The sequence below is a fragment of the Chrysochloris asiatica genome, unplaced genomic scaffold (genome assembly GCF_000296735.1).
Source record: "Chrysochloris asiatica unplaced genomic scaffold, ChrAsi1.0 scaffold00018, whole genome shotgun sequence".
Taxonomy (NCBI): domain Eukaryota; kingdom Metazoa; phylum Chordata; class Mammalia; order Afrosoricida; family Chrysochloridae; genus Chrysochloris; species Chrysochloris asiatica.
Genome location: NW_006408536.1, coordinates 8165452 through 8176939, shown reverse-complemented (window position 1 = coordinate 8176939; position 11488 = coordinate 8165452). Strand labels below are relative to the sequence as shown.

The following is an 11488-nucleotide window of genomic DNA, read 5'->3' as shown; positions in this document are numbered from 1 at the left end:
TCATCAGCTTCACATTCAACCATTCATATAGCTTGTTTCATTACATTGATTATTATCCCCTCCATATATCATCAGTTAACAGTGTTTCTCTCTATCCTCTTTAGCTTTTTTTTTGGGGGGGTGGGGGTGGGGGGGTAAACTTCATATATTCTTTTTGAAAATTACAAGCATGTGAGCCACGTTATTCACTCAATGGAGATTATCATTATAGAAATGAAGAAATGTGGTTGCATTTTGATGTTTTCTACTCTATAATATAGTTTTGTTTCCTTATTTTTTAACAAGTTTCTTTTTTGACCTATTGAGTGGTGCTATATATTTATTTTGTTGCATATTGATGAAGGGACTAAAACAGTAATGCTTGAACTCAGGTCTTCAGGAAGAAACTAGATACAGTTCCTGAGTTTTAAAGAAGTGCTTGGTAAACTCATAAAGCACTGCCAGGTCCTGGCTTTTAAGAAAGCAAAATGGAGTTGCTTGACTATGGCTTTTACTGAGCACATAAAAAGTATGGGACATTACAATTTGCATTTGTCTCTGAGACTGAGGCATGCACTGCAAATTAAAAGACATCCTATGAACCTTGCATCAATTAGGATGAAATACAGTTTATTTCAGCAATCTGCTTAGCAGCCTTGTTAATGTCAAGGCTAATGAATGCTGCTGATGAGTAAATTCCTGAAGAAGAAAGGACCCTCAATCGGAGGTAAGCTCATGATGCCATCAATTAGAGACCAGAAAAAGAAAGGGCAAAAATTTTCTATGCATATGAAGATAAATCCTCCAATTTATGTTTGTTATAATATTATTGGCTGCCTTTTTTTTCTGACTAGGGTCATAATATTTATGGGTTTGATCTGGAAGTGCTACTGCAGAGAATTAATGTGTGCAAAGTTCCTCACTGGTCCAAGATAGGTCGACTGAAGCGATCCAACATGCCAAAGCTTGGGGTAATAATTTTCAAAATCTTATTTCTTCTTTATTTGTTTTTTTTTCACAGTGAGCAGTTACCAGAGCCCACAGTCTGCTTTTCTGAATGGGAATTAGTTATCTTGTAGTAGGTCTTCGGGACATCTTCACTTGGTCACTAAACATCTTGAAATGGCCAGACCTCAAGGAGCATGGTTCGAACCTGCCAGCCGCTTTCTGAGAGAAAGCTGAGGCTTTCTGCTCCCACGAAGATTTAAATCCATGGTCGCTATGAGTCAGAACTGACTCCATGGCACTTAACAACAAGAACAACAAGCCATTTTTTCTTTTGAATCCAACCTTTCATTGTAAGATCAGCTGTTAGAATTTAGGAATGGTGAGCCAGAGATACCACATGTAGCTTCTATGTTGTGTTTCTGAGGTGACTGCCCTTAAAGCTGGGGCCCAGGGTTCAGAAATCCTTGAGTACTGACATTCAGGAAGAAAGGAAAAAATAGAAGGGAGCTGCTATTGAATGTCTTAAGAAGGCAAGGGGCTAAGTGATTTATGTATTAGGTACTCCTTACAACCCTTCTCCCCATTTTTTTTTAAACAGACGTTCTCACATGGGTATATAACACATTCAAGATCGTGTCACTGGTACGGGGAAGAACTGGAATTTGATGCCAGGCCTGTCTGACTTTACACACTCATGTTCTTTATATGCCACCAGCTTGTTTCAGATAGAGGTTTTAGTGGTTTTTTTGTTTTGTTTTGTTTTTTTAAATTTTTTTTCAGGAAGTGCCCAAAGCTGACACTTCTCAATGCTTGAAATTGCATTACCCTTAAAGCTTATAAATAAAATGGGCAGCTTGCCTCATCTGAGAACTGTTTTGGCCTAAGTCCATAATCTGGACATGACTATGAATGTGTTCCCATTTCTGAAATGTGCCACAATACCTCCAATTTGTCAGCGTCTTTTGATTTTTATGTAAAATGTTCTGTGCAGAAGAGTCTACCTGGAAAATACTTTCTTTTGAAAGTCGTGTATTTCTTCTTCATGCCACAGTTGTCATAATGATGATTTGAAAGCTGTTTCCTTCCCAACCCATTTGATTCAAGCATCAAGTTTCCCCAATCTTACTTGCTTCCTGTTAGGTTACCGTAACACATTATGCCTTCTCATTTTCTTCTTGCCTAGTTGTCTGCACCCCCAGGGCATAGTAAAACAGTGGTTAGAGGTTCCGATTTTGGAGTCATTGAGGCCTGGACTTGATTCCAGGTCTTCCACTTCTAGCTGTATGGTCTCATGGTCTCAGCGAAATTACTTTACCCTTCTTTGTCTTAGTTTGTGTGTCTGTAAAATGGAGATAACTCCTTCGTTGCAGAATAGTTGAAATGATTATGTGAGACAAATCTATGTAAGGTAATTTGACACAGTGCTTAGAACACTGAACATATAATCTATAAATGCTTTTTGTATCATTTTTCTTTTCAGCATTGTTGAAAACAAAAAAAGTGGGGGACTTTCCTGCATATGTTTCCTACTATTAACTGGAACTTGTTAAATATTTTGGTCACCGTTACTGAGTTTGGTGAATTTTAGGAAAGCCGGATTAGTTTAATATTAGAAAACATTTATTTGTGACCTTGTTGCTACCTCAAATAAAATTTTTGTTATACATGATGAAAAGTTTATATAATGCACCATTTAGTCCTAAATTTGGAGTCCTGGTGTGGTACTGCAGGCTAATGCACTGGACCGCAAGGTTGGCAATCAACTGGACCACAAGGCAAACTCAATCAACCTCTCCTTGGAAACCCTCTCCAGGATCACTATGAGGCTAAACTAACTGGATGGTACTTAGTAACAACAAAAGACCAAATTTACAAAATGCAAAAAGCACCCTAAAAGCTAGAAAGAAATGGAGAATTTCCCAGTATTATAAAGGTCCATTGTAAATGAGCAACACCGAACAGTGAAATATGAGTGTCATTTCCATAAAAACTTGGAATAAATCTAGATTTCCTGTTACCACTAATTTGAACATTATTCTGGAAATTTGGCCAGTGTAGTAGAAACATGAAACAGAATTAAAAGGGAGTGCTATTGGAAAAGCAGGAACAGAGTTATCAGTATTTGCAGATACTGGTAGTGCGAAACTACCAGCGGTTCCACGGGAGAAAGATGAGGCCGTCTGCTCCCGTAAAGATTTACAGCCTTGGAAACCCTATGTAGGGTCACTATGAGTCGGAACTGACTCCAAGGTACTTAACAACAACAACATCATGAAACTTTACTAAAACTGTTATAAGGAATTTGCCAAATTGGTTAGATGGCTTTATTCCATGTCAAAAGTAATTTGAGAAGATGCCATGAAAAAGATCCTTTAAGAAGGTATCATGGAAAAGATTCCCAGGGCAGATATGTGGGAAGGTAGAGTTTGGTAATTAGAGTTTGGGGTGATTAGTAATTATGTAATCTATGGTAATTAGTCCATAAAAAAAATCTCTGATTGTTGATTTGATTGTGGGAGAGGGAATAAAATTCACAAACCAGTCATCAACTGTGGGCCATGCAGCTGTCTAAATGCTGGTTGTATACAGTGTCAAAAACTCACTTCCACAGGGTTAACTTAGTGGTTAGCAATATAGACTGCAGGACCAGACTGCCTGGGTTCGCACTGCTACTAACCATCCGGTTTTTCTTTCTGTAAAATGGTGATAAGAAGAGTACCTACCTCCTAGGGGTTGACTGGATTTAACACATTGGAGCACTGTTCCTCAAATTATCTGGTGAACCAAACCAAACTAAACCAGACCCATTGCCATTGATTCGATTCTGTCTCATTAGAACACAGTCGCACAGAGTAGAATTGTGCCTTCGGATTTCTGAAACTAACTCTATGAGAGCAGACAGTCTCATCTTTCTTCTGCAGAGCAGTTGATCATGTGATTGGTTGTATGTCGGCTACGCCAAATTGTTTAAAGTGTCTGAACCCTTATTCTCAAAATCTGTACCTACTTCAGACTGTTGTTGTTTAGTGCCATTGAGTCGGTTCCGACTCATAGTGACCCTGTATAGAATTTCCAAGGCTTTGCATCTTTGCGGGACCAGAAAGCCTCATCTTTCTCCTGAAGAATGGTTGGTGGGCTTGAGCTACCGAACTTGTGGTTCATAGCCTAGTGCTTATTATACAGAGCCACTTTGTTCCCCATACTTACCTCGTTGTTAAGTGCTGTTGAGTCGATTCTGACTCATAGTGACCCTGTATAGGGTTTTCATGGAGTAGCTGGTGGGTTTGAACTGCTGACTGCAGCTAATAGTCCAGTGCTGCTTATCCTATAGTACCACACCAGGTAGACCAATAAAGACTTCACAGACTGGACCCACTAATTGACTAACTAGGATCCACCTGTGGACCTCACCTGTTGTAGCCCTGCTCAGTCTGGTTGCTCTTGGGAAGCTTTTGACAGTATATTCCCTGTTTCTACCCAGACTCTTCAGGGTGGGTGTCTTAGGAATCTGTACCTTTTGTTATGCTCTCCAGAGGGTTCAGCTGCTGCTCTGGCTTCCTTTCCTACTCACATGTTTACGGGGGTAAAATTCTTACTAACACTTCATCAGACAGTTGCTCAGATAACTACTTATTCCCTTCAGAGCTTTTTTTATATGCCTTCTATTGTGTGAGGCCTCCTTGGCCACCCAATTGAAAATGGCAGACCCTCCAGATTTGCTGCCCCCCTTGGAAAAAGAAAAAAAGTACAACCATCCCCTTTCCCATCTTTTTATCACTACAGATACTATGATTTCTTGTTTGCAATCTCAATACGTCACAAAGGAAGTCATATCAGAAGTCTTTTTCGATTTTGCTCACTGCTATCCAGTATCCTGGGTCTTAGGAGCAGTGTTAGAAATATTTGATGAGTGAATAAATGGATGAATAAAAGTGTTATGATTGTAACTTTTAGGCTAGCTTCAGATGTCAGTGGAGTGCTCTCATGTCTGCTCGTTCATTGGATTTGCCCTTGGTTCCCCGTTGTAGGGCCGGAGTGGTTTTGGTGAAAGAAATGCTACCTGTGGCCGAATGATCTGTGATGTGGAAATTTCAGCAAAGGAATTGATTCATTGTAAAAGCTACCATTTGTCTGAACTGGTCCAGCAGATTCTGAAGATGGAAAGGGTTGTAATCCCAGTGGAAAATGTGCAGGATGCATACAGGTATGATACTGAGTGCTTTGGAATTTGTGTGTCTTGAAATTAGCAACAGTCAGAAGCCAGTACCATCCCTAGACTGGAGGGCTGGTGTGGATGGGGTGCTGCCGGGAGGAGAAATTTTTCCATTCTTACCATCTCCGTTACCTTGATAATTTAAACTTTTTAGCCTCTTTAATTACCTCCATCTCCCTCACCGATCTTAGCATGATCTCGTTATTTCCTAAGAGCACTTTGGAAATGGTTATGACATGTAGTAGACATGTAGTACATCTTTACTGGCTGGAAGGGATACAGGGATTTAGGTAGTTTTCAGATATGTAGTTGCCATGGAACTGCATTTTATCTTTTTGGTATTTTTTTGTGGATGCATTTTAGAGAAGGGCTTTGGGATCAGTGGTATAAATAAATTCCTGGCTACCTATTGGTTTTATTTTAAGTTGTTTCTAAAGCAGGGATGTTATTACCCTAAAGTGACTTATACCCAGAATTCTTGTAGTATTTTCATGAAGTTCTGATTATAGTCATTGTTTCTTCTAATGACTTGACTCTGTTTCATTCTGACTTTTCTGTCCAGTGACTCTTCTCATCTTCTGAACCTGTTGGAACACACCTGGAAAGATGCCAGGTTTATTCTGCAGCTCATGTGTGAGCTCAATGTTCTGCCATTAGCATTGCAGATCACTAACATCGCTGGGAACATTATGGTAAATTTAACTTAGAAAGGGGGAAAAAGCATTTCCTGTTGGATTCAAGTGTTTACTTGGGGTAGTTGTTATATGATAATGAGTTTAAATGCATGCTTATAAAATGAGTAACTTGTATTCTGAAAGCTGGGCTTCTTTTGTAAAAGGAAGAACTGGGAGAAGGGGAGGAATGCCAGGTGCAGTATGTTGAAATTTGGGTGAACGTTAGGATCATCTTTCTAAACATCTGGATGTGTCTGTTTTGTGGAGTGGTCCATTTGGGAATAAAGAAATAGCCAAGTTGTCAATATTTGAAGCTCTCTTTGCCTGTCTTGCAACTATAATGCTTAAACTGTTAGAAATAATTCAGTATCTTTTTCTTTAGATACAGCTCTTGTTATTAGGAATAGTTTTGATAAAACTTACCAACTCAGACTTGCTTTTACTTATTGTGGTTATGAGCTCACAATTTAAAAAGAAATTCTATTTACTAGTCCAGGACGCTGATGGGTGGACGATCCGAGCGTAATGAGTTCTTGTTGCTCCATGCATTTTATGAAAACAACTATATTGTGCCTGACAAGCAGATTTTCAGAAAGCCTCAGCAAAAACTGGTGGGTCCAAAATTGTATCTTGCCTTTTCTTATCTCCCCCTTCCTCTCCTTTTTATTACTTAGATAGCTTTTCTTTGCTGTGATAACATCTGCTTCCAAAATAATGAATCCCTTGTGTACTGTAGAAATGGTTTCAAGTTTATTCATTGTGGTCATTCCCTTCTCCACATCTCTCTCTGAAATATTGTGAAATATGAACATTTTTGAGGGAGACATTAGGACTCTGTGATGAATGACCATACTTGTACATGGCCAAGTGTTTTGCCACCTTAACCCTATTCAGAAATAAATGCCAGTTACCCCCTAATTCCTTAAGTCTGTGGATACTCCCTAATTCCTTAAGTCTATGGATCCAAGCCTTTTTTATTGCATTGCGTTTTTATGTACTAGTATGATCACAGTCACCACAATCATGTTTCAAATTAGCCTCTATCATGTTGGAATGAGAATTTATTTTAGCTACTGTTTTACCAGCACAAATAGTAATGGGCACAGAGTGGGAATTTAATGTTAAAATGTGATTCAGATTCTTGTATGAGCAGGCTTCAAAAAGTTCATGGAGTCATTTCTGATTCATAGTGACCCTGTATTGGGTTTCCAAGGAGCGGCTAGAGGGTTTGAATTACGGACCTTGTGGTTAGCAGTTCAGTGCTTATCCTACAGTTCCATACCAGGACTCCAACATTGATATAGAAAATACTAATTTCGAGGAATTCAACTGCTGCTGAGGTATTGGCCAGTAATAAACTGCTTGGGAACGAAATTCCGATATGTAGCTAGATGGATTTTAAGCAATCTGTATTAATATAGAAGTTCTGGTAGTGTAGTGGTAGGAGTCGGGCTGCTAATCACACGGCCAGCAGTTCAAAACTCCCACGGTCCGCGGGAGAAAGATGAGGCTGTTTTGCTTCTGTAAAGATTTATAGCCTCAGAAATTCTATGCAGTGACACTATATTAATAATGATACTACTGAGGAAATACCTATGTGGAATATTTTGTACATCATTATTGTAAAAGCAGTTAATTTAAGAGGACTTTTTTGTAGTCTCAGATTTCATTCAGTATGAAAAGTTGTATTTTTAGTATCAATTGGTTACAAACTATGAAAGGTTTCTATGAATTCAGAGATTTAAGATAGAATTTGCCTAATGTTTATCTGGACATCAGAACATCACCATATGTACAAACTTGGGCAAAAAAGAAAATAACTGAGGTACAGAAATATCTTCAGGTAACTCCCATGCTTGACATTCATTTAGATTAATGAACACATTATAATAACTTTTTCCCATAGGTAGGGACACTAACTAAAATTAAATTATGTTTGTTAGAGTTTATCTTCTGAAGTTGGAAAAGAGGGAGTCCTGAAACTTCTTAATTAGTTTATTAGTTGCTGACTGGTAAAGTTATCTCTCCATTTGATATTAGGGAGATGAAGACGAAGAAATTGATGGAGATGCTGGTAAATTCAAGAAAGGACGTAAGAAAGCAGCTTATGCTGGTGGCTTAGTATTGGACCCCAAAGTTGGTAAGGCTGGCAGCAGATAGCTTTCTCCCTGGTATTAATGGATTTCTTAGCATAGAGCTGGGTTAGAGAAGCTAGGTGACCTGAATTGTCTTACAGGTTAGCAAAATGATTTTATAATAACCTTATTTTGTCTATTGTTGTGAAAATCATGTTTGCCAGTCCCCTGACATGGAATTAATGTGAATTTCATCAAGTAACTTGAACTCAGAGTAGGAAACATTTTTTGACCTAGAGCTATTTTCATTTTGTAATGAAATGTAGCAGTAGTACTTGGTTGTTAGATAAACCGAGTTTGAATTCTGACTGTGATTTTGGGCTGCCTTTGTAGCTTCTGTTAGCCTCAGTTTCCTCATGGAGATGACAGTGATACCACAGAGGGAGTTAAGAACTAAAAATAGTTGTTTAATGTAGTGTTGGGCACAAAGTAACATATCAATATATGTTTGCTGCTGTCATTGTTGTCTTAGTCATGGACATTTACTTTTATTCAGTGTCTTCTCAAGGTGAAGATAACTCTTTTTAAATGTCCTAGAGAAATATAGTAGTTTTCTGTTCACCCTTTGCAAGTAAAAAGGGTGGATCGTTCCACTACTGACATTGCTATATATTTATATAAGGACAGGAGTCCTGGTGTGGTGCTGTAGGTTAATGCACTGGACTGCAAAGTCGCTTCGAACCTCAGGGTCGGCAGTTCAAGCTCACCAGTTGCTCCTCGGAAACCCTATACAGTGTCGCTATGGTTTGGAAACGACTCGACACCACTTAATAACAACAATAACATATAAAGGCAAGGTCGGTTTGAGTTGCAAGGTCAATGGTTCAGACTCATCAGCTGCTCCTCTGAAAACATAGGATCACTATAAGTTGGAATCGACTCAACAGTACATACATATGTGTAGTCTCATTTTTAGCATAGTTTGTGTATAGGTGAATGCTAACCTTTTCAATTCTTTGAAGAAATGACTGTGAAGGAAAAAATGTGTTACTATTCACTGGTAAGAATGACAACATTTTGGGCTGGGAGAGGAAGAGTAAGTAGAAGGGAATGCCTCCTTGAAGGAGAACATTTGAAATGTGGGAAGGTATGATGATATGCTTTGGGAGCTGCTGAAGAGAGGATTGGTTGTAGCTGGTTCCAAGGCAAGGCACGATCTTACCTACTACCGATTACGTTCTGCTTTTGTGGCCTGGGTTTTCATCTTAATCCAAATTACTTTCTAGAATGGTTGTTGTTAAGTGCTGTCGATTCCCACCTAAGACGACCCTGTATAGGGTTTCCAAGGAGCGGCTGGTGAGTTTGAACCACCTATCTTGCTGTTTGAACTGACTTTGCAGTCCAGTGCATTAACCCACAGCGCCACACCCGGATTCTTTATAGAGTGGTGGTGGTGGTGATGTGCCGTGGAGTTGGTTCTGATTCATAGTGACCCTGCACAGGGTTACTGAGGCTGTACATCTTTATGGGCGCAGAAAGCCTCATTTTTCTCCCGCGGAACAGCTGGTAGTTTCGAACTGCTGACCCTGAGGTTAGCAGCCCGATTCATAACCACTATACTACCAGAGCTGCTTTATAGACTGGTAATAGACTCCCTCCCCCACCCTTGCCTTCCTTACAGCTGTAGATAGTTTCTAATGTACTTCATAGTACGTATATTTCTAATGTGATATTTTGACAAATCTGTACTTCTATAGGCTTTTTATGATATGTGGCTTTTTTATTTCAGGTTTTTATGATAAGTTCATTTTGCTTCTGGACTTCAACAGTTTATATCCTTCCATCATTCAGGAATTTAACATCTGCTTTACGACTGTGCAAAGAGTGGCTTCAGAGGCACAGAAAATTACAGAGGTGTGTACTCAACTGGGGCTCTTTAAATTGAGGTTAAAAGTAGTGCTTATAAAGGCAGAGAGCCAAGGGAGCTAGCTTTCTAGTATTTCCTCTTAAGGACACATTCAATCATGTCCTTTCTGAATGGTCCAAAAAAAGGGAAGGGTTGGGTAGCAGGCAGACTGGTTCTGTGCCTTGTTTTGATTTGACGTTTATATTGAGATATAATTCACATACCGTCCAATTCTCCCATTTAAATTCAGTGGATTTTAGTATATTCATAGAATTTGCAGTCATCACCACAGTCAATCAATTTTAGAACAGTTTCATCACTCCAAAAGAAATCCCCTGGACTTTAGCCATTATCTCAGCCCTCATTCTTCCTTTACCTCCACCTCTAGTCAACTACTAATCTACTTTCTGTCTTTAAAGATTTGTCTGTTCTGGACATTATATAGAAATAAAAGTATACAGTATGCGGCCTTTTGCTTCTGCCGTATTTCCCTTAGCATACTGTTTTCAAAGCTCATTTACACTGTAGTACATGTCAGTATTTCTTTCCTTTTTATTGCTAAATAATATGGCATTGTATGGATATACGTTATTTTATTTATTTTAGAATTGGCTTGCCAAGTTCTACAAAAATGTCAGGACATGACATGTCTTTCCATTTATTTAGGTCTTCTTTCATTTCTTTTAACTATGTTTTGTAGTTCTTTTATGTATAAGTCTTGTACTTCTTTTATTAAAATTAATTCTATTTATATAATTTTTGATATTATTATAAATCAAATTGTTTTCTAAATTTCACATTTTGGATTGTTCCTTGCTAATGTATAGAAATATAACCAATATTTTGTATATTGATCGTGTATCCTACAAACGTGCTGGATTTATTAGTTCTAATAGTTTGTGTGTGTGTGTGTGTGTTAAGTCCCGTGGAGTCAGTACTAACTTACAGCAACCCTATACAGGGTTTCTGAGGAGTGTCTGGTGGGTTTGAACCACTTACCTTGTGGTTAGCACTCCAGTGCTTATCCTACAGTGCCACACCAACACCATGTTATCTGCAGATGGATATAGTATTACTACTTCACTTTCCATCTAGATTCAGGCAGTCCCTGAGTTACAGTTGTCTGATGTACTGACAATTCGTACTTGCCCTTTAGTGTTATGGAAAATTTCCCTCACTGAAACGTTGTAACCAACCCTTACTGACAACAATTTTTTCATCACAGTCACCTTCACTTGCTGTACCTGCATCTTTGAAATCACTGGAAAGGCTTCATGCTTTCATTGCTCTTGGGAGTGAATTTTCGGGTTTGCCTAGAAAATTTTTAACTTGATAAAAAACTATAATTTGTTTTCCAAAGTAGTTTTCCACAGTACACTCCACCACGTATGAGAGTTCAAGTTGCTTCTTTTATTCTCTAACATTTGATATTTTCAATTTAGCCATGCAACTTTAGAAATCAATTTTATAATGACCTGATTTGGATTTTAATCTAACCAATGATCGATCATACAGTCAACAGTTTTGCATAAAGTTTAATGATTTAATGGATGGCGTTATAGGATAAGTACTCCACCACAAGGTCGGTTTGAACTGCAATGTGAGTGATTCAAATTTGCCAGCCGATTCTCGGAAACCCCATACAGGATCACTATGTTGTCAGAACCTAATCAACAGCGCTTAGCAGTAACTT

The 11488-nt window shown here is 38.6% G+C and overlaps 1 protein-coding gene across 1 annotated transcript in view; it reads left to right on the top strand.

Moving 5' to 3' along the window:
• Positions 1 to 11488, top strand: part of POLA1 (polymerase (DNA directed), alpha 1, catalytic subunit) — a 390582-nt gene that overhangs the window by 54650 nt on the left and 324444 nt on the right. The window contains exons 19-24 of the mRNA XM_006835670.1: positions 834 to 950; positions 4956 to 5131; positions 5703 to 5832; positions 6306 to 6425; positions 7855 to 7954; positions 9679 to 9803. Of these exons, the coding sequence (XP_006835733.1) occupies positions 834 to 950; positions 4956 to 5131; positions 5703 to 5832; positions 6306 to 6425; positions 7855 to 7954; positions 9679 to 9803 (768 nt within the window). The remainder of the gene's footprint in view (positions 1 to 833; positions 951 to 4955; positions 5132 to 5702; positions 5833 to 6305; positions 6426 to 7854; positions 7955 to 9678; positions 9804 to 11488) is intronic.